Here is a 23,589-nt window from a genome sequence, read left to right as displayed (position 1 = left end):
CTCCAGCCAGTGAAGAGTTTTCCCCTTGATCCCCATTGGGGTCCGGCATCTTTGAGGATGGGGATGTTCATGGAGCCTCCTCCTCCCGTTAGTTGCTTAAATATCCACCACCGTTCACAACTAGATGTGGCAGAGCTTTGACCTGATTTGTTGGTTCTGGGATCACTTAGCTCTGTCTATAGCATGCTGCTTCTGCTGTTTAGCATGCATGTGGTCCTGGGTTGTAGTTTCATTTTTAGGTGTCCCTGGCGCTTGTTGTGGCATGCTTTTCTATACATCTCATTCAACCAGAGTTGGTCATCTGGCTTGATGGTGATGGAGGAGTGATGGATATGCTAGGCCATGAGTTTAGAGATTGTTGTGGAATACAATTCTTCTCTTCTTCTTAGGCAGTCCCTCAGAACTGAGGATGACTTGCTTCCACATTAAAATTGAGTTTGCAGGTGACTGATGAGTCCAATGCGGGACCTACAGTCTCTGTCACAGGTGGGGCAGACGGTGGTTGAAGGGGCGGGTGGGTGGGGTGCTTGGGTTGACATGCGCTCCTTGCGCTTGGCTTCCGCTTGCTCCTGGCGAAGAGACTCGAGGTGTTTACCGCCTTCCCGGATGCGTCTCCTCCACTTTGTGCGGTCTTGGCGCCAGGGATTCCCAGGTGTTGGTGGGGATGTTACACTTTTTCAAGGAGGGTTTGAGGGTGTCCTTGAAGTGTTTCCTCTGCCCACCTGGGGCTCTCTTGCCGTGTCGGAGCTCTGAGTAGAGCGCTTGTTTTGGGAGTCTCGTATCGGGCATGCGGACAATGTGACCCGTCCATCAGAGCTGATCGAGCGTGGTCAAAGTTTCGATGCTGGGGATGTTGGCCTGAGCGAGAACACTGACATTGGTGCGCCTATCCTGCCAATGGATTGGCAGGATCTTGCGGAGGCAGCGTTGGTGGTACCTTTCCAGTGCTTTGAGGCGCCTGCTGTTCATGGTCCATCATTACTGGAGAGTTGTGCCTGTAGTTACTTTGGGTGGCATTAGGGCAGGGGTACAGTCTGCCTCTGGGCTCATCTGATTTCCTTGGAATGCCTCCCTGTCTTTCTTCATCATCTTAGTTGAAATCCTATTGGACAGGGAGTACTCAAAGCAATCCCCATAGCTTCTAATATTAAATTAATAGTGTAAGCTTTAATGGATTCCTTCTTGACAGGTGATAACCCTGCTGACCTTTAACCCCCTACCTGAAATAGGTTAACTTAGTGCGGGATGGGAAGACAGGAACTGACCTGAGCGAGAACACGAACGTTGGTGCGCCTATCCTGCCAATGGATTTGCAGGATCTTGCGGAGGCAGCGTTGGTGGTACCTCTCCAGTGCTTTGAGGTGCCTGCTGTACATGGTCCATGTCTCGGAGGCATACATACAAGGAATACAATTCTATTGCTGCTGACTCACTGCGCCTCATGGATGCCCAGTTTTGAGCTGCTGGATCTGTTCATGATCTATCCCACTTCAAATGGTGGTAGTTCCACATGACACGATGGAGGGTGTCCTCAGTGTGAAGATAGGACTCGGTCTCCACAAGGGCTGCGTGCTGGTCACTCCTAACAATAATATCGTGGAGCAATCCAATTAGTCCCATTCCCCTGCTCTTTCCCCATAGCCCTACAAATTTTTCATTTTCAAGTTCCAATTCCCTTTCAGGCAGTGCATTCCAGATCATAACAACTCACTGCATAAAAAAAATTCTCCTCATCTCCCGCCTGGTTCTTTTGCCAATTGTCGTAAACCTGTGTTCTCTGGTTACCAACCCTCCTACCAGTGGAAACAGTTTCTCCCTATCTATATCAAAACCCCTCATAATTTTGAACACTATTAAATCTCCATTAACCTTCTCTGCTCTAAGGAGAACAATCCCAATTTCTTTAATCTTTCATCATAACTGAAGTCCTTCGTCCCTGCTACCATTTTAGTAAATCCCATCTGCACTCTCTCCAAGGCCTTGACATCCTTCCTCAATTGTGGTGCCCAGAATTGGACACGGTACACCAGCTGCGACCTAACCAGCGCTTTATAAAGGTTTAGGATAACTTCCTTGCTTTTATACTTAATTCCTCTATTTATAAAGCCACAGATCCCTTATGCATTTTAACCTCCTGAACAACTTGTCCTGCTACATTCAAAGATTTGTGTATGTGAAGCCACAGGTCTCTCTGCGCCTGCATTTCCTTTAAAATTGTATCATTTAGTTTATATTGCATCTCCTCATTTTTCCTTCCAAAATGCATCACTTCACACTTCTCTGCATTACAATCATCTGCCATGTGTCGGTTTGCCTATTTTGCCAGTCAGTCTATGTCCTCTTTGTAGTGTATGTATCCGTCTACCTTTAAGAAAACCATTGTATGCAACCGTTCACCTTTAAGAGAACTATTTTAGGTGTGGCACTACTTTGTTGGCTTCTGTATACTGTAATACCGATGGTGACCACACCGGTATATAAGTGCTGTGTCAGGATTTATTTGGCAGATTCGCCCTGACCTTCGAATAGTAAAGTCCTGTTTTAAGTTACTCTGGTAGTCTGTGTATTAATTAACTAAACAACTCACAGACTTTACAGTGGCGACGAGTCCGATCGTACCCTGCGGCAACAATACTTCCGAAGCAGTTAACGAGCGTCGAGAAGAGGCAACCGCCCTCGTCGTTCTGCTGGGGGAAAACTCGAGGCTGCAGAACTAGAAAGGAAGAAGAAGTTAGAGACAAAGACTTCCATCAGCAACAGGCACTGACTGTCCCTTCTGCCACGGTGAGGAGTGAGCCGATCAGCACGAGAAGCAAGGCGGCCACGGTGACTGTGAGTAAGGGAAAGTAAAAAGAATAACTGGAGGATAAGGGCGGTGCACTCGACCACGGTCGAGGGGGAAAGGAGCCGGACAGAAGTCGGGTCCAGAGGCGCTGAGACTGGGGCAGCGTGGAGCAAGGAAGCCGCGGTACAGACAGGCTGGGGGACGCAACGGCGTCGTGAGACAGCTAGACCGCGACCGGCGAAAAAGGCCGGGTAGCGACTGAAGCCACGAAGCGCTGCGACCGGGAGCGTAGGCGCGGGAAGAGATAAACTCAGCCGCAGCCGGGGAGGGAAGCACCGGACTGCGAGAGGGCTGGGAGGCGCGATTGGGAGCCGAGTGAGCGGGAGAGGCAGAGCCGACCAAGGGGGAACTGAGCGAGAGCCAGTCCAGCGGCTGAAACTGTTCTCCGTCAACGGGGTGTACCCAGCGCCGGTAGAGCCGAGCGAGCGGGAGAGAGACAGAGCCCGAGCAAGGGGAACCGAGCGAGAGCCAGCCCAGCGGCTGAAACTGTTCGCCGTCAACGGGGTGTACCCAGTGCCGGTTGCCCTGCCGAGAAAAGGGAAAGCCCTGAAGCCGACGCGCAGGCTGTGAACCTGAAAGCCAGCGGCCGTCGCCCGTGGGGAAAGTGTACCCCTCCCGCTAGGGAAGAAACGCGGGAAGCCGCCATTAGGCGGGAAAGAAGACAGAAGCGGGAAACCGCCATTGAAGTGGGCGGGGAGAGAAGATAAGCGCGGGAAACCGCCATTTTCGCGGGAACCGCCATCTTGGAAAAAAAAATAAAAGAAAATTTAAAGAAATAATTCGTGGTGTTATCAGGAAGAGAGGAAGATGCTTAAGCGTGGTAACATCAACGATTTTAATTCCGAGGTAGAAGACTGGGCCACGTATGTGGAACGCATTGAGATCTATTGTGAGGCCAATAAAATAGAAGATGACGACAAAGCTATAACCTCGCTAAACTCGATGGGCGCGAAGACATACGGGCTCTTGAAGCATCTACTAGCACCAGCTAAACCGGCGGATCAGACTTTCGATGATATTGTGACTGTTCTGAAGGATCACTTGAACCCCACACCGTTGATGTTGGCGGAACGATTCAAATTCTATGCGAGAAAGCAAAGGAAAGACGAAAGCAACGCAGAATACTTGGTCGAACTGCGTAGACTAGCGAAACACTGCCAGTTTGGAGGGAATCTGACAGAGGCATTGCGAGACAAGTTCGTGTGCGGGTTGTCAAAGGAAGGAACGCAAAAGCGACTACTCGAAGAGAACGACCTTACACTTGACAGGGCTGTCCTTATTGCAACATCGCACGAAGCCGCAGCAAAGGGAACTGCGGAAATGCAGCGGCACTCAGTGTGGATCAAATTACCTCGAGTACAACAAAATGCTATTGTTGTGGGAAGACAACACACGACCAGAACCAATGCTGGTTTAAGAACCAGGAATGTAGGAAATGTGGCAAACTGGGTCACATAGCTAAGGTATGCCGGTCAGGGAAGAAGACCAACAACCAAAGGAAGCCATCACAGGAAAAGTACAACAAGGTACACAAGGTGGCTGAGAAGAGTTCAGACGAACAGAATTCGGACTCAGACCCAAACGGCCAGGAGCTGGGAGGTCTGAGAATTCACAATGTGAGTAAGGAAGCTGACCTACAAACTATCTGGGTCATGCTAAAAATAGCTGGAGTCCAAGTGAAAATGGAGTTGGACACTGGATCAGCTCTATCAGTCATAAATCGAAGGGATTACCACCGGCTACTCTCACATATACCCTTAAGAGATACCAAGTTCGTATTGCAGACATACACGGGGCATAAAGTATACCCCATGGGGAAGATAAGAGTCAAGGTGAGAGATGGAGGTAAAGAACACCCAAGAATGAACTTATACGTACTACCTGAGGGAGGACCACCACTTCTGGGACGGGAGTGGATCAAGAAAATAGACATGGAATGGCACTATCTAAAAGCCATAACGAGTGAAGACTCGGTGCAGACAATCAGCTCAGATTCTGAAACGGATGACGATAAGACCAACCCAAATATGAAAGACAAGGCTAAAATGGACTTGCCGACTAAGGTTGGAAGAACGAAGGCATGCATAAAGGCTTATGCTCCAGAGAAGAACAAAGTTTCAGAACAGAACTCCACCGAACAACGACAACATAGTTTGACAGAGAATTCTGAGTCTGTCCAGTTTACGGACATATCCATGACTGACGAACACCGAGCTCGGACTCAACTTTATTTCAAATTACGACAGCAAGTAGAAGAAGTGAGTTACCGTCTCGAACAAGAGATGAAAACAATGAAAAAGTTCTATGACACCGAATGGGAGAATCTGGAAAGACAACAGAAGCAGCTAGCTCAAGCAGAGAGCGACCATAGAGCCATTGTGACCAATTACCGATCACATCTCCCTTATGCTGTTCAGGAGTTAGAATATTTGCAGGAAGGAGCAAATGAAGAGGAACCTTCAGGAAGCCAGGATTTTATTCCCGTTCTTCTCTACGACTCCTTACAAGCAGAGTTTGAGAAGTTGAAGGAACAGTATGAACAGGCCCAGGCTACAATCCTGGAGGGGATTAACTCGGCAACCTCCGAAAAGCTAGTTTCAGTAGAAGCATATGAGCAACGAAAGGTTGAACATGAGCAAGAAGTCCAAAGGCTGCAGGAAATTCTTGATGAGCTCAAGGCCAAGACAGACTCATCGGTAGAAGTTCCATCCATAGATGAGAAATTAGAGGTGAAAGACGTGGCAGAACATGAAAGACAAGATGTCCAAGAACTCATAAAAATATTGAAGGAAACCCAAGACAAATATGAAGCGACAATGACCGAGGTTCAACAACTTGAAGAACAGATTCAACTGGGAATCCTTTCAGTGGAAGAAAAGGAAACTGTAAGAAACACAGAGACTGTAAGAATGGCCCCTGAACATGAGCTAGAGAGCATCAAGGTGCAACTTCTCCGAGCGCTGAAAGCCAAAGTACAAGAGGAAAAGAAGGTGAAAGCATTGGAGGAAAAGGTGGATGAAATGGAGAAGACTCTGATCCACAGTGTTCCCGTGGAAGAGTTAACGGTCAGCCAACTCCTTCATATGCTGAGGGACAAGACTCTGCAATGGGAACAATCTGAACACGACTTCAATCTTCAAAGGGAAGGAGTTCGGAGCTCTCAAAAGTTATGGAAATAGCTGAGGTTGCAACACAGATTTTACTGGGATGCCAAAAGTATGCTGAATCACGTCTATGTGAACAACAGAATGTTGAAACAGCTGCTCCAGTAGAAGGATTGAATAGCCCGATCAATCAATCCCCGATGGAAGGGGAAGTATTGAAATCACAAATGAGGTCATTAGTGAAGGATTTGCAGGAAACCCAGGAAGAGCAGGATGAATATGAACGCATGAAGAAGTCTCTTCAGGAAAGATGTCTAGGGAGGGAACAACAGTCGGCTAACGTCCAGTTGGGTAAGGAAGAAGTAGCAGGCCCTCTCGCTAGACTAGTTCAGGACGACACCGAATATTACCATGACCTGTTGAGTGACACGGAATATTACGAGGACTTGGTCTGCCCAGCTTGTGATGAAAACTCCCAAAGTGCAGAAATCAGGATGAAGCACTTAAAGTCTAAGGAACATAGGGAGATGGTGGCGCTACAGCTGGCAGCTGATAAGGGAGCCCCGAGAGTCTCCAAGAAGCAGAAAAGAAAAAGATGAAGCAGAAGGTGATAACCATCTAAATCATTATCACTTCTACCAGATCATGTACGTGGGCCCTACGAAGGGAGCCAAATCAGTTGGCAAGTAGGAAAAATTACCAAGGCAGTCCAGCTGTTTGTAAAAGTCAGCACTGCTGGTTCAGCAGGATGGAAGTTCAAGCTGTTAAGTCAAGGGAAAGACTATTGGATGAGTCACGCTAGCAATGTGAACCGGCTACACCACAGAGATGTTGTTCGGACCGAGTCAAGACCAGAGACTGAATCTGTGAACTGTTCCCGCAGAGACTGAATCTGTAAACTGTTTCCCGCATAGATTATACCTGTGAATTGTTTTACATGAAGTTGAATATATGTTATGTTTAATAGGGGACTAAGTATGTTGTAAGCTAAAAAGGGAGGATTGTAGTGTATGTACCCGTCTACCTTTAAGAAAACCATTGTATGTAACCGTTCACCTTTAAGAGAACTATTTTAGGTGTGGCACTACTTTGTTGGCTTCTGTATACTGTAATACCGACGGTGACCACACCGGTATATAAGTGTTTGGCAGATTCGCCCTGACCTTCGAATAGTAAAGTCCTGTTTTAAGTTACCCTGGTAGTCTGTGTATTAATTAACTAAACAACTCACAGACTTTACACTCTTGAAGGCTGCTACTTCTTCACCCACCCAAATTACACAAAAATGGAGGGAGGATGAGAAATCCATCTTTAGATTTCTGAGGCAAAATTGAAAAATGTTGTGGGTATTTTTCAAAAAGCTTCGATGTTTGAGGAAAACACTTGCATTTATATAGCGCCTATCAAGATCTCCTGACCCCCCCCCCCGCCCCCCAAAAGCAGTTCACAGCCACTTAAATACTGTTTGAAGTGTAGTCCCTGTTGTAATGTAGGCAGACAATTTGAACATAGCCAGGTCTTGCAAACAGCAACGAGATAAATGACCAGATAATGTTTTAGGGATGTTGGTTGAGGGATTAATGTTGGTCGAGGGATTAATGTTGGTCAGTACACCTGGAGAATTCTCCTGCTCTTTTGAAAAGTTCTACGTCCAGCTGAGAGGGCAGACAAGGCCTCAGTTTAATATCTCATCCAAAAGACAGCACCTCCAATAGTGCAGTACTCCCTCAGAAAAGCACTGGACTGTCAGCCAAATATGTGCTAAAATGTCTGGAGTGTGGCTTTAGCCCACAACCTTCTGATTAAGAGGCAAGTGAGTTACATAGAAACATAGAAGATAGGAGCAGGAGTAGGCCATTCGGCCCTTCGAGCCTGCTCTGCCATTCAACGAGATCACGGCTGATCATCCAAACCCTAGCACCCGGTCCCTACACCGACAGCCATCCCACCCAAGCCCTATCCCCGTAACCCCACGTATTTAATCCCCCCTAACACTAAGGGTCAATTTTTATCATGGTCAATCAACCTAACCCGCACATCTTTGGACTGTGGGAGGAAACCGGAGCACCCGGAGAAAACCCACGCAAACACGGGGAGAATGTGCAAACTCCACACAGACAGTCACCCGAGGCTGGATTTGAACCCGGGTCCCTGGCGCTGTGAGGCATCAGTGCTAACCACTATGCCACCGTGCTGAACAAAGGGTGACACAGTTAATTTCATTTTGCTCCTACCATCAGTTTCTATTGCTGTGGAGGGTGCTGCATTTTCCAGTACTTTGCCCCAGTTTTATTGTTGCTGCTGCAATTGAACTTGCAGCAAATAAAGTGATGAGGATGGAAATTCCTTTGGAGTTCCCCAAGTACTCCATGCTCTAGGTACAGAAAGAAGGCATCAGCTGGGCAAACCATGACATTTTCACCAGGGTTGCCAAGAGTCTAGGTCAGAGCTGATGGCACTCATACAGCCATCTGCGACGCTCACATTAATGCTGTTTCCAATATGAACACAAAGACCTTCCATTCAATTAAATTTCAGTTAGTCTCTGCCCAGAAATATAATGAAAGTAAACGCCTGTTTTTGAGGAAAAGGTCATGATGCCTTCATTATGCAGAAGTCCATGGCGCCTGTGTTATTTAAAAGGTCATATTGACTGAATAGAGGATTGCTGAGAGACCAGGACTATTCCCTGTAGCCATTGCTGATGACCTCAGAGAAAGCACTGAAAAGCAGCAAAATGCATCTATGAGGAGGCACATACCTCAGCCATAATTAAAGTAGGGCACAGCATTGGCACGCTAAAGCATATTGCTGTTTGGATTGCTCCAACAAGGTGGTCTTCTATAGCCCAGTAAAGGTGTCCAAAATAATCATGGTCTGCTGCACAACTGCAGCACAGAAAGGTGTAAGCATGCAGCAGGGTAAGGAGATAAAGGCGAAGAGGAGGAAGAAGTGTAGGAAATAGAGGTGAAACCAGGAAAATTGGTGCAACGGGTCTGCATTGAAAGGTGAGAGTAGCTGCTCGCAACATCAAACCAGTATTTAACTAAGGCGCAAAGGATCCCTTACAAAACTGAGATCAATGGGAGTCAAAGGGAGAAGCCTCCAGAGGCTGGACTAGTAACGGACACACAGTTGGGGTTGTCATTGCCAAGCATCACAGTCCAGAGACATCACTGCAGGGGTTCTACAGGGAAGTGTCCTTGGCTTCACTCCACTGAGTTTCTGATGGCTGATTAAGATATAACTATCAGTTTTTCTTTTGTATGGTTGTTAGTTATTCTGGTGACTGCCTGCACCTCTAGATGCCTTTCAGGAGCTGCACTGAAGACTATTGTAGGTCTCATGTTCTGGAGCATAGCCATAGTTGTTGTTTGTAGAGTCATGCAAAAGTGGATTTTTTTTAAATTTGGGCTGAAGACACAACCCAGCTATTGTGGGGTTTTGCATCATTGGAGTGAATCTTGTATTTGTATTGCCAAAAATTTGAAAATAAATCTAACAGTTGGGCTAACCTGGCATTCTGGAACTATGTGCAGCACTTTAATCATCTTAATGTTTACCTTTCTTTGAACTGCATTGAAAAATCGTTTGAAGATTTTGGTGTTTAGTAACATCACTTTTTTTCTGTCTAGCGAAGAACTGTGGTAACCCAGGAGAGATTCAGGATGGATATTATGAAGCAACAGATACTACTTTTGGAAATAAAGCTACTTTTCATTGTAATGAAGGGTGAGTATTCATTTGCACAAATTCCTGAATGATTTTGGTGAAGGGTTATGTTTTAATGTGATTATGTCGAGGGCCGTCACAGTGTCTCCTTGTGCAGTGTTTGCAAATTGCTTTTAACAAGAGTTCAAGCAGGAGGGAGGATTGCCTTTTTACACAGAACCCTGTGGGTAATATTGCGAGAGGTGATGCTGGGTGGGTGATGTAAGCCCCCAAAGTGTGGACTAAGTGATATACAAAGTCGACAACACTGGCTTGTTATAAGAAAGACAGACCCAATAATTGAAGTAAAAACGGTTTATTCAGGCCTGGGGAGCTATGGCTCTTGCGTCCCAACACAAGGCTCCGACTCCACCGAATCTCTTGAGGTGCACACAGTTATACAAAAATTAAGGCCCTGCCCTAAAGGCGGGGATAAGCTTATTAGCATATACAGAATTATAGTTAAATTGTAATTATAAAACCGTGACATTCCATTCTTCCAGTCGCTTACAAATCTCACATTTCGTTATCAGTTGGTCCTGTTACTTTCTCATGACCCAGGAGCCGCAACTTTATTACTTTACGATCGTCCATTTGCTGTTGTCAGATGGCTTGGTCTTTTTAAGTATTTCTCTAAGATAGTAGATCTTTCCAAAGCGGGCAATCCGCAGATTTTCTGTCTCTCTCTCTTAAATTATTTCTACAGAGCAAAAACACTTTAGTTAGTTAAAAGAATAGAACCCTATTGAGCTTCACACTTAACAAACCCTTAAGTGCAAAGGTGTCGACTCGCGTGGCCGAACCCATATATCTCTCCCTCTTTCTAAGGGGTTGTTTTGACAGTTTTAATCTCTCAGCAGTTAACCCGTAGTCCTGTTTAAACCTTATCTGGGTTTATACAACTTTTACAGACTTCTATTGTTCAACTCAGAGCACGAATTAACCTATTCCCTCCATTTTGTATATTGGTGTTACAGATGAATCCTGGTTTGTTTTACCTTATTACATCCAATTTTTAATATCTTACTTCAGTGGGTTTGCGATCTTTAGTTTGGAGGGACACTCTCATCAAAAGGGAGATGTCAGGGCTGCATAGGAAGATGTTGCACAACTAGTTCAAGAAGTTTAACACACTCACCTTGGCAAACTTCTTCAGTGTGTTAAACTTCTTCCATTGATGGGCTGCATCACCAAGGGAGATGTCTGGGCTGCATAGGAAGATGGTGGCGGAGCAGATCAATGCAGGCTCTTGGTGATGCAGCCCATCAATGGAAGAAGTTTAACACACTGAAGAAGTTTGCCAAGGTGAGTGTTAAACTTCTTGAACTTGTGCACCAGAGATTTTCCAGTTTTGGGGAAGGAGTACCAGTCACAGATACTTGGGGTTGTTATGCCAACAGTTTTTTTTGCATTTTCAAAAAATGGCAGCCTCCCCTTCAATGCCCATTCTACGTGGCTAGAGTATTGCTTAGGTGCGCCAGCTACATTGTGAGATGGACTTATAATTCAAAGGGACATCAGGGACCGAATGAGCCTAGTGCACAACTTGTGTGGAGGCGCCTTTGATCTCACTGTCTGCATTTGGACATATTGGGATGTTATAGGCCTCGGGCCTTCACTCCACAAAAATATGGGACATCTGCCATCACATCATTGGACCTAGAGTCCTCTGGGTGTGTGTAAAGCACCCTGGAAGATGTGAGAGTTAGTGCGGAGGACTCCTCTACCTCAATTTGTGTAGTTGTTTGACTGCTTCACAGAACTGTAGTCCACTCTGGAGTGCATGGCACCACCAGAGTCATGTGCAGCATAGCCCCTCCTTAACAGGAGACTGAAGCACAGCTGTAGGTTCTTGGTAACCTCATACCTGATACTGTAGAGACCAATGTCTGTGAGTCTGTTTTCTCTGGATTCACCATGCTAGGCAATTGTCTGGACAGTACCCTAGCGTGGGGTTTCAACAGCCTCATTGCAGTATTGTGATCTGTTCCCACACAGATTGGAGGACATGCTGAAAGAGTGCCCAGCGGCAAGGGCATGACATGAATAGGCACGGATAAAGAAGCTGTCTCCCGGCACAACTCTACGTCTACGCCATCTAATCGCCCCATGGTCAAATGGCCTATGCAAAGTCAGAAAGCAATCAAGCCCAGCCACGACGGTAGCAATTGCAGGGTCAGCTTTTGACCCAGCAAAATGCTAAACAGAGCCACCACCATTCAAGAATTACTCTGATATATCTGGCAGCCAATCAGTTCACTTCCTTCTCCTGTAAGAATAGTAGCTAAAAAGAGAATGATTTAGGCAGTAGGATGGACTCTCCATACACAGTCACAAGGGAGATGCACTGGGGTAAGAGACACTTCAAACCCTACAGCAGTAATAAATCCTTGGAATTATGGATTTGGATTATGGATATGGAGTTGTCCTGGGCTACATTTCTGCAGCAGGAGAGGAACGGATGTGCCTGCTTGGGTGAGGTGAAGGACAAGGTTGTGATAACATTTGGGTGTCCTGTCTCAGTTCATTGGGAACATGTGATGGGGGAACTTCAAAATGTGAGTGAAATGGTTCTCCAGTAAATATCAGATTTGTCATCCTTGCTGCAGTTCCAGTGGAACTGGCAACTCATCAGCATCTGCCTCGTTGTCTCCATCTTCTGGCCCTTCCTGACACTCCTCTTGCATTTGCTGCATGGTGACTTCTCTCCCTGATGCCATCCATTGTGTAGCACACAGCACACCACTATCATTTTGGACCTTTTAAAGTCTTGCGATGACTTACCCTGTGGCAGACAGCAGGGAAACTCCTCTGTAATTACCGCAAACGGACTTGTCACCTTTCTTGAAGATGGTCACAATTACGATGTCTCTGCGATCCCCTGGCATGCTCTCCTCCTCCCAGATAAGAGAAATGAGCTCATGGATTCATGGCAGTAGTGCTTCTCCGCTATGCTTTAATGACTCGGCAGGATTTCCATCTGCTCCTGAGGCCTTGTTGTTCTTCAGTTGTCGGATGGTCTTTTCAACCTCATGCCAGGCTGGGGTTGTGCTGAGGTGGTGGCGAGTAGCATGCTGCGGGATGGAGTTGAGGACACTCGCGTCGAATTACAGTATGCAGACGACGCTTGCATCTGCGCACACGCAGAGGTCGAACTCCAAACCATTGTCAACACCTTCACCGAAGCATAACAGAGCATGGGCCTTACACTAAATGTCCATAAAACAAAGGTCCTCTACCAACCTGCCCCCACCACACAGTACTGCCCCCGATTATCAAAATCCATGACGAGACCTTGGACAACGTGGACCACTTTCCATACCTCGGGAGCCTACTGTCAACGACGAAGTCCAACATTGCCTTCAGTGTGCCAGTGCAGTCTTCGGTCACCCAAGGAAGAGAGTGTTTGAACACCAGGACCTCAAACCCAGCACCAAGCTCATGGTCTACAGAGCAGTAGTAATACCCGCCCTCCTGTATGCCTCAGAGACATGAACCATGTACAGCAGGCACCTCAAAGCACTGGAGAGGTACCACCAACGTTGCCTCCGCAAGATCCTGCAAATCCATTGGCAGGATAGGCGCACCAATGTCAGTGTTCTCGCTCAGGCCAGCATCGAAGCTTTGACCACACTTGATCAGCTCCAATGGACGGGTCACATCATCCGCATGCCCGATACGAGACTCCCAAAACAAGCGCTCTACTAGGAGCTCCGACACGACAAGAGAGCCCCAGGTGGGCAGAGGAAACACTTCAAGGACACCCTCAAAGCCTCCTTGAAAAAGTGCAACACCCCCACCAACACCTGGGAATCCCTGGCCCAAGACCGCAAAAAGTGGAGGAGAAGCATCCAGGAAGGCAGCAAACACCTTGAGTCTCTTTGCCGAGAGCAAGCGGAAGCCAAGCGCAAACAACGGAAGGAGTGCACGTCAACCCAAACACCCCATCCACCCGCCCCTTCAACCACCGTCTGCCCCACCTGTGACAGAGACTGTAGGTCCCGCATTGGACTCATTAGTCACCTGAGAACTCATTTTTAACGTGGAAGCAAGTTATCCTCGGTTCAGAGGGACTGCCTAAGAGAGAGGGAAGACTGTCATTTTGGACACCTTTTAAAGTCTATACAATAGGAACATCACCAGATCTACCCAGACAATGGGATCTTTGTTTCAGAATGCCTATTATATGCTCTGTTTGTGTCTCTCTGGAGGCATGTGTCTCAATATATTTTCTTTCTGGTGCAGTTTATGGATTCTGCACTAGTGTCAGTGACCACCGCTCAAGAGGGTATCCCTGGCCAACCAGGATCCATCCATCTAGAGCATAAATACAATGGTAGAGCTGCAGACTGATGTAGACAAAATGTATTATGGCAGCCTCAAGAGTACCTGGCATGCAACTGCAGGATGTGATTCTAATGGTCACATACTACCCTGATGTTAATGGAATGGAACCCTTTCCTATTCATAAGTCCCATAGCATTGTTACTAGGAACCCATATGACCACAGAGGTTTCATTGATGATGCCCTGCGTTCTTGTGGAACCAGCTACTCTGAAAATGTGAAGCTCCCTCTTTTTCTGATGGTCATTTTCTTTCGGAAATTGAAGAAGTCCTTTTCTCTGGCCTATCATTGACAAGGTTGCTTTGCAGACTGTCTGATCTGATAGATGCTATGCGAGGCAGCTTGAAAGGAGCCAGTCGCTCGGATCTTCAAAAAAATTAGTGATGTTCGGTGGAGCCATCCTAGTCATGGACCAGGGTTGAAAATCTGACTGCAGGAGATGGCAAAGCTCTAAAACTGCATCCCTGGTGAAATGCAACATCAACATTAACCACTTTCATTTACATAGCACCTTTAACATAAAAAGGACCCAAGGCCCTCCACTAGCAAAGAGAAACAGACATCGAGCCAAAGGCGGCGAGTGAAGGAGGGGTGGGAGGTGGGTTTTATGGAAGATTTTAAATGATAGGGAGGTGGAGAGGTAGAGGGCCTGAAGGAGGGAATTCCACCCCGTGGGGTCAAGGCAGCTGAAGGGGTGGGAGGAATGCACAAGATGTCGGAGTCAAACAAATGGAGAATTGTGGAGGAGGTGGGTGGGAGTTGTATGGCTGGAAGAGGTCACATAGCTAGGGAGGACAAGGATATAAACATGAGGATTTAAAATGGGCTGAGACAGGGACAGAAATAGGCAGTCTTTGTGATGGAGAAGATATGGTCACCTCAGAGTTGAACAGAATGGCCAATAGCAAATTTGTTGAAGGAACTATTGCGGTGCCTGTACACCGCTGCTTAAGTCAGCGTGGAACAGCTCAGGCTATCTTCAAATCCTCAATGCACCTGCCTCTACTCATACCCATTGGACTCTTCATTATGCTCAAGCTCTCTGTGAACAGGAGAAATTTCCAAAAGGATGCCCATCCTCTGCAGGAAAGGCTGTTCCAATTCAAAGGGCAACTCCCCTTAACTATAGGTGGTGACAAAAACAGGTAAAATCAGCAGTTAACTGCAAAATGATTGAAAACAAAAACCAAAAAAAGCAAAACCAAACTAAAACAGCCAAGAAAAGACCTTTGCAGCCATTTGCAAAATTAGGGGACATTTAACATTAAGAAGAGAAGTTCTGAAAACCAGGGTGTCAGTTTGAAAATGTGCCCAATTTATATAACCGCACAGCAGTGACATTTTAAATGGCAGCTTCTTTTTTTTTTGACCTTTAATGAAATCCATACATTTCAGCAGCGCTAGGAGTGCCCAACTGAAAAACAGCAGGCAGGACATGCCCAGCGCATTTTCGGTCCTTCAGAATAAATTTGAAGCTCTGAGATGCCGACAAGGCCTCATATTAGAAAATCGCCTGTCCACCACTGCCACTTTTCTGCCTATTAATTTCAATGGAGAGAAAATCAGTGGCAGCGTGCCTGTAATTTTCTGTATGTGCTAGCTGCATGCAACACAGGGCCTCCCACAATTTACCCTTCCAACTTGGCCTCAAATTTCCTGCACCCAATAAACATGTGCGTCAAAACAAGAAATCTCTTCGAGCATTCCTTATGGGGTTTGAACATCACCTTTGCACAACAACAGGACCAACTTTATTGTCCTCTATCCCTCTGCTAATGAAGCCGAGTACCGTATTTCCCTTTCTTACACTACCTAAATACTGTGTTGATAGTTTTATAGATGTATTCAGTTTAACCATTAGATTACTTTCCTGATCAACACGCTGAACCACTTTCACATGGAACCTTCAGCTCATTACTTGACAATAGATGGTTTCCCTTTTGACTTTTTACAATGGCTCATTTTTCTTTTGCAGATACAAGATGGTTGGTCGGGGCCACCGGTTATGCACATCCGATGGCTGGGATGGCCAGGTCCCAACATGTACAAGTAAGTTTGGGCTCCGTATTTTATAAAGTGGCCGACTTGATTGTCTTCGCTTAATAATTTAGCGCATTTAAAAGGTTGTTGACAAATTTGAAGTGTTGGCTTCACATAACAGCTTTATTCCCCTAGTGTTTTGATGTCTCCAAAGACCAACTTTCAGGATGGCAAGAAAATTCTTGTTCAATATTTTGATTCAAGTTTTCACTATTTAGAACACTAAGTTTGGAATAAGAACATAAGAAATAGGAGCAGGAGTAAGCCATTCGGCCCTTCGACTCTGCTCCACCATTCAATAAAATCATGGCTGATCTACCTCAACTCCAACTTCTCACACTATCCCCATACCCCTTGGTTCCCTTAGTATCCAAAAATCTATCCATTTGTCTTGATTATACTCAACGACTAAGCATCCATAACCCTCTGGGATAGAGAATTCTAAAGATTGACGATTGACGATCCGTCCCCAACATGCGCATCTTTCCAGGACGGCTTCCTCCCAGGGGGTGAGCTGGGCTAATGATGGTGGGCCTCCTCCTGTCCTCGCTCTTTCCCTTTTATTGTGAGCTCTCTTTTCCTGCAATGAGGGAGACAAGTGGAGGTTGAGTGAGAATGAAGGAGTGAGTGTAGAGATTGCATAGCATAGATACTTAGAAGTAGACAAAGATGGAGTGAGGTTGCAAGACCAAGGGCCCTCCCTGTGTGTTGTCAGTTGTGTTCAAAGCATCAGAGTGCTAGGGAGTGTGTGGGCTGCATGGTGGAATAGCTATGTGATTGTGAGCATACAGAGAGAGGGAATGGGTAAGGGTGCATGGATGCGAGTGTCAAGTGGGATGTGGAGGAAGAGATTGCTAAAGCTGAGTGCTGGTGAGGAAAGGCAATGGGGATCAGATTGAGGGTGATGGGAACTTCATACTTACTTTTCCAGTGCGTTGAAGGTCATGGAATCTTTTCCTGCACTGCATCCAGGTGTGCCGTGTGACCCCCAAGGAATTGACCTCCCCAACCACCTGTATCCACACAGCCTTGGTCTGACTGGGAGGCCTCTTCCTCCCTGATGAAGGGAACAGGACCTCCCTGTGGGCCCTAGCCCCATCCACCAATGCCTGTAGTGCTGCCTCATCAAACTTAGGAGCTGCTCTTGGCCTCCCGCTGGCCATTGTTCCTGCAGGTTCCTGTGCCATCAAATGGAGAAAGCTTGGCAGTCTGCAGAAGAAGCAAGGCTTGCTGTGGACCTTAAATGCAGCAGCAATGATGACGTCATCGGAGGGGACTTTGTCATGAAAAACCCATTTGCAAAGGCTTCCCACACATTGGAAATCAATTGACCAATTGAGTTAAAATTGCATCAATCTCCCACATCCATTTAGATTCGTGTGGGAAACACAAAATTCGGGGAACACGCGAATAGCCTGCAGCGGAGTTAAAATCGAGGCCCTAGTCTCACCAGAACTAGAAGATAAATTTTCCACTTCTGCTCTCTCAAAATGAATGGATGGAAAATCACAGGCTAGGGTGCCCATTTTCCTGATAAGTGCTCCTGGCATGCACCAGAAGCGCAGTAGTGGAAATTGTACCCTGGTAGTGCAGACATGTGTACATTTCAAACAAGCTCAAGAAAGATTTTTGTGTGTATGTTGACTACGCATGTTGAGTAAGTGTTCTCTCTTTATTAGCACATTGCCAAGTGATTAGTTGATTATTTTAATCTGCGAGTTACCACCAGTAGTGAAAAATATACTGACCAAGAGGTAGAATAGTGGTGTGATATTATCATATATATCCGGGCAGGGTCTTCATAACTAATAATAAGAAATTAAATTAATTATATAGAATGGAGCAGGTGATGTGTTGCTGTTGCGAGATGTGGGAGCCGGTGAACCCCATTGAGGCTCACGGTGATTACATCCACGACAAGTGTTTGCTGCTAGAGGAACTCAAGTTCCATGTTATGGAGCTTGAGACCGAGCTTCGGACACTGCGACACATCAGGGAGGGGGAGAAGTTCCTGGACTCTATGTTTCAGGAGATGGTCACACCTATGAAGTTAATTACTGCAGATGTAGTCCGTGGTCAGGGACAGGACGGTGTGACTACGAGTGAGGAAGGTACAGGGATCCAGGATGTAGTGTTGAAGGAGACGCAGCCCTTGTTCTTGTCCAGCAGGATCGAGGTTCTTACTCCCTGTGAGGACAGGAGCGGGGACTGCAGGGAGGATGAGCAACCTGGCCACAGCACCGTGGTACAGGGGGCCATTCAAGTGGAGGGAGTAAAATGAAATGTTGTAGTGGTAGGGGATAGTATCATTAGGGGGATAGATAGGGTTCTCTGCAGTCAAGAGCGGGAGTCCCGAAGGCTGTGTTGCCTGCCTGGTGCCAGGGTTAAGGACATCTCTTCTGGGCTGGAAAGAAACTTGGAGTGGGAGGGGGAGGATCCAGTTGTCATGGTCCATGTTGGTACAAACGACGTAGATAGGACAAGGAAGACGGTTCTGTTAAAGGAGTATGAGCAGCTAGGGGTCAAATTAAAAAACAGAACCTCAAGGGTAATAATCTCTGGGTTATTACCTGAGCCACGAGCGAATTTGGCTAGGATAAATAAAATTAAAGAGTTAAATGCGTGGCTCAAAGACTGGTGTGGGAGAAATGGGTTTTGCTTCTTGGGACACTGGCACCAGTACTGGGACAGGAGGGAGCTGTTCTGTTGGGACGGACTCCACTTGGCCAGTGCTGGGACTAGAGTCCTGGCGAATCATATAACTAGGGCTGTAGAGAGGGCTTTAAACTAATTAGTGGGGGGGAGGTTTCTAGAGAGCAAATAATAGAAATGACAACAGAGAAGATCATAGACTTAGGTAGCAGTGGGGGAATTAAAAAACAGAATGTGTCAGGAAGGGACAGAAGGTATGGAGTAAAAAGTAAAGTACTAAAAAGGGAAAAAACAGGAACTAAGTGTTACAAAACATATTTGAAAGTTCTTTATCTGAATGCACGTAGCATTCGTAACAAAATGAATGAGTTAACGGCACAAATAATGACATATGGGTATGATCTTGTGGCCATTACAGAAACATGGCTGCAGGGTGACCATGACTGGGAATTAAACATACCAGGTTATTTAACAATCAGGAAGGACAGGCAGGAAGGGAGAGGAGGTGGGGTGGCTATGTTAATAAAGGAAGGAATCACTATAATACAGAGAAATGATATTGGGTCAAAGGAGCAGGATAGTGAAACAGTTTGGGTGGAGATAAGGAATAATAAGGGGGAAAAAAACACTAGTGGGTGTAGTCTATAGGCCTCCGAACAGTTGCAACACTGTTGGACGGAGTATTAATCAGGAAATAGTTGAGGCTTGTAATAAGGGAACAGCTATAATTATGGGGGATTTTAATTATCATATTAACTGGACAAATCAAATTGGGCAGAGCAGCCTTGAGGAAGAGTTCATTGAGTGTATTAGGGATGGGTTTCTTGAGCAGTATGTAACTGAACCGACCAGGGGGGCAAACAACCTTAGATTTGGTCCTGTGTAATGAGACAGGATTAATTAAAAATGTCCTAGTAAAGGATCCCCTTGGAATGAGTGACCATAACATGGTTGAGTTCCATATTCAATTAGAGGGTGAGAAGGTTGGATCTCAAACAAGCGTGCTGAGCTTGAATAAAGGAGACTATGAAGGTACGAGAGCGGAATTAATTAGAGTGGACTGGGAAAATAGATTAAAGGGTAAGACGGTACATGACCAGTGGTGTACATTTAAGGAGTTATTTTACAACTTCCAAAAAATATATATTCCACTGAGGAAAAAAGGGTGTAAAAGAAAAGATAGCCATCCGTGGCTAAGTAAAGTAATTAAGGATAGTATCCGACTAAAAACAAGGGCATATAAGGTAGCCAAATCTAGTGGGAGGATGGAAGATTGGGAAGTCTTTAAAAGACAGCAAAAAATAACAAAAAGATTGATTAAGAAAGCGAAGATAGATTATGAAAGTAAATTAGCAAAAAATATAAAAACAGACAGTAAAAGTTTCTATAGTTATATAAAAAGAAAAAGGGTGGCTAAAGTAAATGTTGGTCCCTTAGAGGGTGAGACCGGGAAATTAATGGTGGGAAACATGGAGATGGCAAAAACACTGAACAATTATTTTGTATCAGTCTTTACAGTAGAGGACACTAAGAATATCCCAACACTGGACAAACAGGGGGCTCTAGGGGGGGAGGAACTAAATACAATTAAAATCACTAAGGAAGTGGTACTTGGTAAAATAATGGGACTCAAGGCGGATAAATCCCCTGGACCTGATGGCTTGCATCCTAGGGTCTTGAGGGAAGTAGCGGTAGGGATTGTGGATGCATTGGTAATAATTTTCCAAAACTCACTGGACTCAGCAAAGGTCCCGGCAGATTGGAAAACTGCTAATGTAACACCCTTATTTAAAAAGGGTAGTAGGCAGAAGGCTGGAAACTATAGACCTGTTAGCCTAACATCTGTGGTTGGTAAAATGTTAGAGTCCATTATTAAGGAGACAGTAACGGGACATTTGGATAAACATAATTTAATAGGACAAACTCAGCATGGTTTCATGAAGGGGAAGTCATGTTTAACAAATTTGCTTGAGTTTTTTGAGGAAGTAACATACAGGGTGGATAAAGGGGAACCAGTGGACGTAGTGTATTTAGACTTCCAAAAGGCATTTGACAAGGTGCCACACAAAAGATTATTGCTCAAGATAAAAAATCACGGGATTGGGGGTAATATTCTGGCGTGGGTGGAGGATTGGCTCTCTAACAGAAAGCAGAGAGTTGGGATAAATGGTTCGTTCTCAGATTGGCAAACAGTAACTAGTGGTGTTCCGCAGGGGTCAGTGCTGGGTCCCCAACTCTTTACAATCTATATTAACGATTTGGAGGAGGGGACCGAGTGTAACATATCAAAGTTTGCAGATGATACAAAGATGGGATGGAAAGTAGTGAGTGAGGAGGACATAAAAAACCTGCAAAGGGACATAGACAGGCTAAGTAAGTGGGCAGAGATTTGGCAGATGGAATACAATACTGGAAAGTGTGAGGTTATGCACTTTGGCAGGAAAAATCATAGAGCAAGTTATTATCTTAATGGCAAGAAACTGGAAAGTACTGTAGTACAAAGGGATCTGGGGGTCCTGGTGCACGAAACTCAAAAAGTTAGTATGCAGGTGCAGCAAGTGATTAAGGCGGCCAATGGAATGTTGGCTTTTATTGCTAGGGGGTTGGAATATAAAAACAGGGAGGTGTTGCTGCAGTTGTACAAGGTATTGGTGAGACCGCACCTGGAATACTGCGTACAGTTTTGGTGTCCATACTTAAGAAAAGACATACTTGCTCTCGAGTCAGTACAAAGAAGGTTCACTCGGTTAATCCCGGGGATGAGGGGGTGGTCATATGAGGAGAGGTTGAGTAGATTGGGACTCTACTCATTGGAGTTCAGAAGAATGAGAGGCGATCTTATTGAAACATATAAGATTGTGAAGGGGCTTGATCGGGTGGGTGCGGTGAGGATGTTCCCAATGATGGGTGAAACTAGAACTAGGGGGCATAATCTTAAAATAAGGGGCTGCTCATTCAAAACTGAGATGAGGAGAAACTTCTTCACTCAGAGGGTGGTAGGTTTGTGGAATTTGCTGCCCCAGAAAGCTGTGGAAGCTACATCATTAAATAAATTTAAAACAGAAATAGATAGTTTCCTAGAAGTAAAGGGAATTAAGGGTTACGGGGAGCGGGCAGGAAATTGGACATGAGTCTAGGTTCGGAATGGTCATGGCCCTGTGGGTAGTGGAGTGGGCCCAGGGGCCGTGTAGCCTTGTTCTGCTCCTACTGTGTTCTAATTCTGTTAGATTTCAGGAGATGGTTTTATTCCTGTTCCTGGCTGGGGTGGAGATCGCCTTTACAGAAGGTAAGTACTGTAGAAAATATAGGGACAGAGTGATCTCCTGGAAGAATTTCGATCGCCTAGATGGGTCGGAGAGGAATTTCCCAGATTTTTTTCTCCCAAATTGGCCATTGGGTCTTTATCTGGTTTTTCGCCTCTCCCGGGAGATCACATGGGTTCGGGTGGATGCAGAGTGATAGAAGATTTGAGGTTAGGATCAGATCAGCCATGATCTTATTGAATGGTGGAGCAGGCTCGAGGGGCCGATTGACCTACTCCTGCTCCTATTTCTTATGTTCTAATGTTCTAATAGTCATTGGGAAAGCCCATGAACACATTCGGAGAGCAAAACCCATGTGTATACGTCTAATCACAAACTGCAAATAATCATTTTTAACTCTTTATACAGAATTTCCTCCAATCAACATTTTTAAAGAAATGATTGCAATGGGACGTCAACTCCTCCTCAAGGAAGAAAGCCTGGTCAAGACAAAATACCAACTTCTTGAAAGTGAACGTGAAATTGGTAGACTGAAAGAGAAACTTCTTGAGAAAGCAGAGCAGTACGTTGATGAAAACAATATTCCTTAAAAGTTCCTAAACTTTCTTTTCATAAGTATAACTTAAAATGTAATCACTATCATACCAATTTCAATAAATAATTTAGTAAAATTGTGTGTATCAAAATCTTAATCACTAAAGAAAGCCCAATTGAAAGATTATGAATCTGTTAAAATCGATTGCAACTCTACATAATAGGATTGCTGTAATTCAAAATATTTGGGCTTCTCCATATTAGCTGAGTAGGATAGCTGTGACGAATTTAATAAAAATGAGAAATGCACATTAAACTATTGTTTGTTTCATGCCAAAGCTTCATAAAAACTTATAAACTTTACAAACATATTAATTTCATTGCAGATACAAAGATTGTTCTTATGCAGATTATAACTGTGTTTGGCTGTAGTTACAAGCAGGTGGCTGTAACACAGCAGAGGAGAATTTTCCATTCCACAGTAAGTTTAGGCTATTCTGCCCAGCTCCGAGAACAAAGCTCGCCAGCAGCACAGTGCACTGACTGCCCACAATTTCCCATGGTCAGCTCATTTCAATAATTATTCTCATCTGCTTGTGCAGCTTTGGTTTTGTGACGAGAACCAGCCCGAATAGACATGTAGAAAGTCTAGTCAGCAGGTCAAATTTAAATGGATGCGAGGTAGGGTGAGGGTGCAGCAGAACTAGGCAAAAATAGTGAAAGAAAACCCAATATGGAGTCATTCCATGGTTTTTGTGGGTGTACAGAACCCAACTCCCTGTTTGATGGCCGGCAAAATGGACATGCTACTGAATGGACTGGATAAATTTTCCTTGTTTGGCATTTCAGGAAACCCTTCCCAACAGTTGGTGACTGTGCTGAACACTCTACAATTCCTGCTGGTACCAGGAGTTCCTCACAAATGGGACAGTGACCACTGACAACTCACCGTAGGATGTGAGTGCATTGTCCAGATCATAATTTGCTGCGAAGAGGCTTCAAGGGGATCTCGACAGGCTCAGTGAGTGGGCGAGAACATGGCAGATGGAATATAATGTGGATAAATGGGAAGTTATCCACTTTGGTAGAAAAAAC

The 23,589-nt window shown here is 45.4% G+C and overlaps 1 protein-coding gene across 1 annotated transcript in view; it reads left to right on the top strand.

Moving 5' to 3' along the window:
- LOC147105180 (complement decay-accelerating factor transmembrane isoform-like) overlaps nt 1-22,810 on the top strand; it is a 31,138-nt gene extending 8,328 nt beyond the window's left edge. Inside the window, exons 3-5 of the mRNA XM_086011307.1 lie at nt 9,585-9,681; nt 15,981-16,054; nt 22,369-22,810. Of these exons, the coding sequence (XP_085867433.1) occupies nt 9,585-9,681; nt 15,981-16,054; nt 22,369-22,550 (353 nt within the window). The 3' untranslated portion in view covers nt 22,551-22,810. The remainder of the gene's footprint in view (nt 1-9,584; nt 9,682-15,980; nt 16,055-22,368) is intronic.
- Nucleotides 22,811-23,589: the final 779 nt, after the last annotated feature.

Source organism: Somniosus microcephalus, chromosome 18 (genome assembly GCF_052327205.1).
Source record: "Somniosus microcephalus isolate GS21.2 chromosome 18, FLI_Smic_1.0, whole genome shotgun sequence".
NCBI lineage: Eukaryota > Metazoa > Chordata > Chondrichthyes > Squaliformes > Somniosidae > Somniosus > Somniosus microcephalus.
The sequence above is the reverse complement of the archived record's forward strand: the minus strand, read 5'-3'. Positions and strand labels throughout refer to the sequence as shown.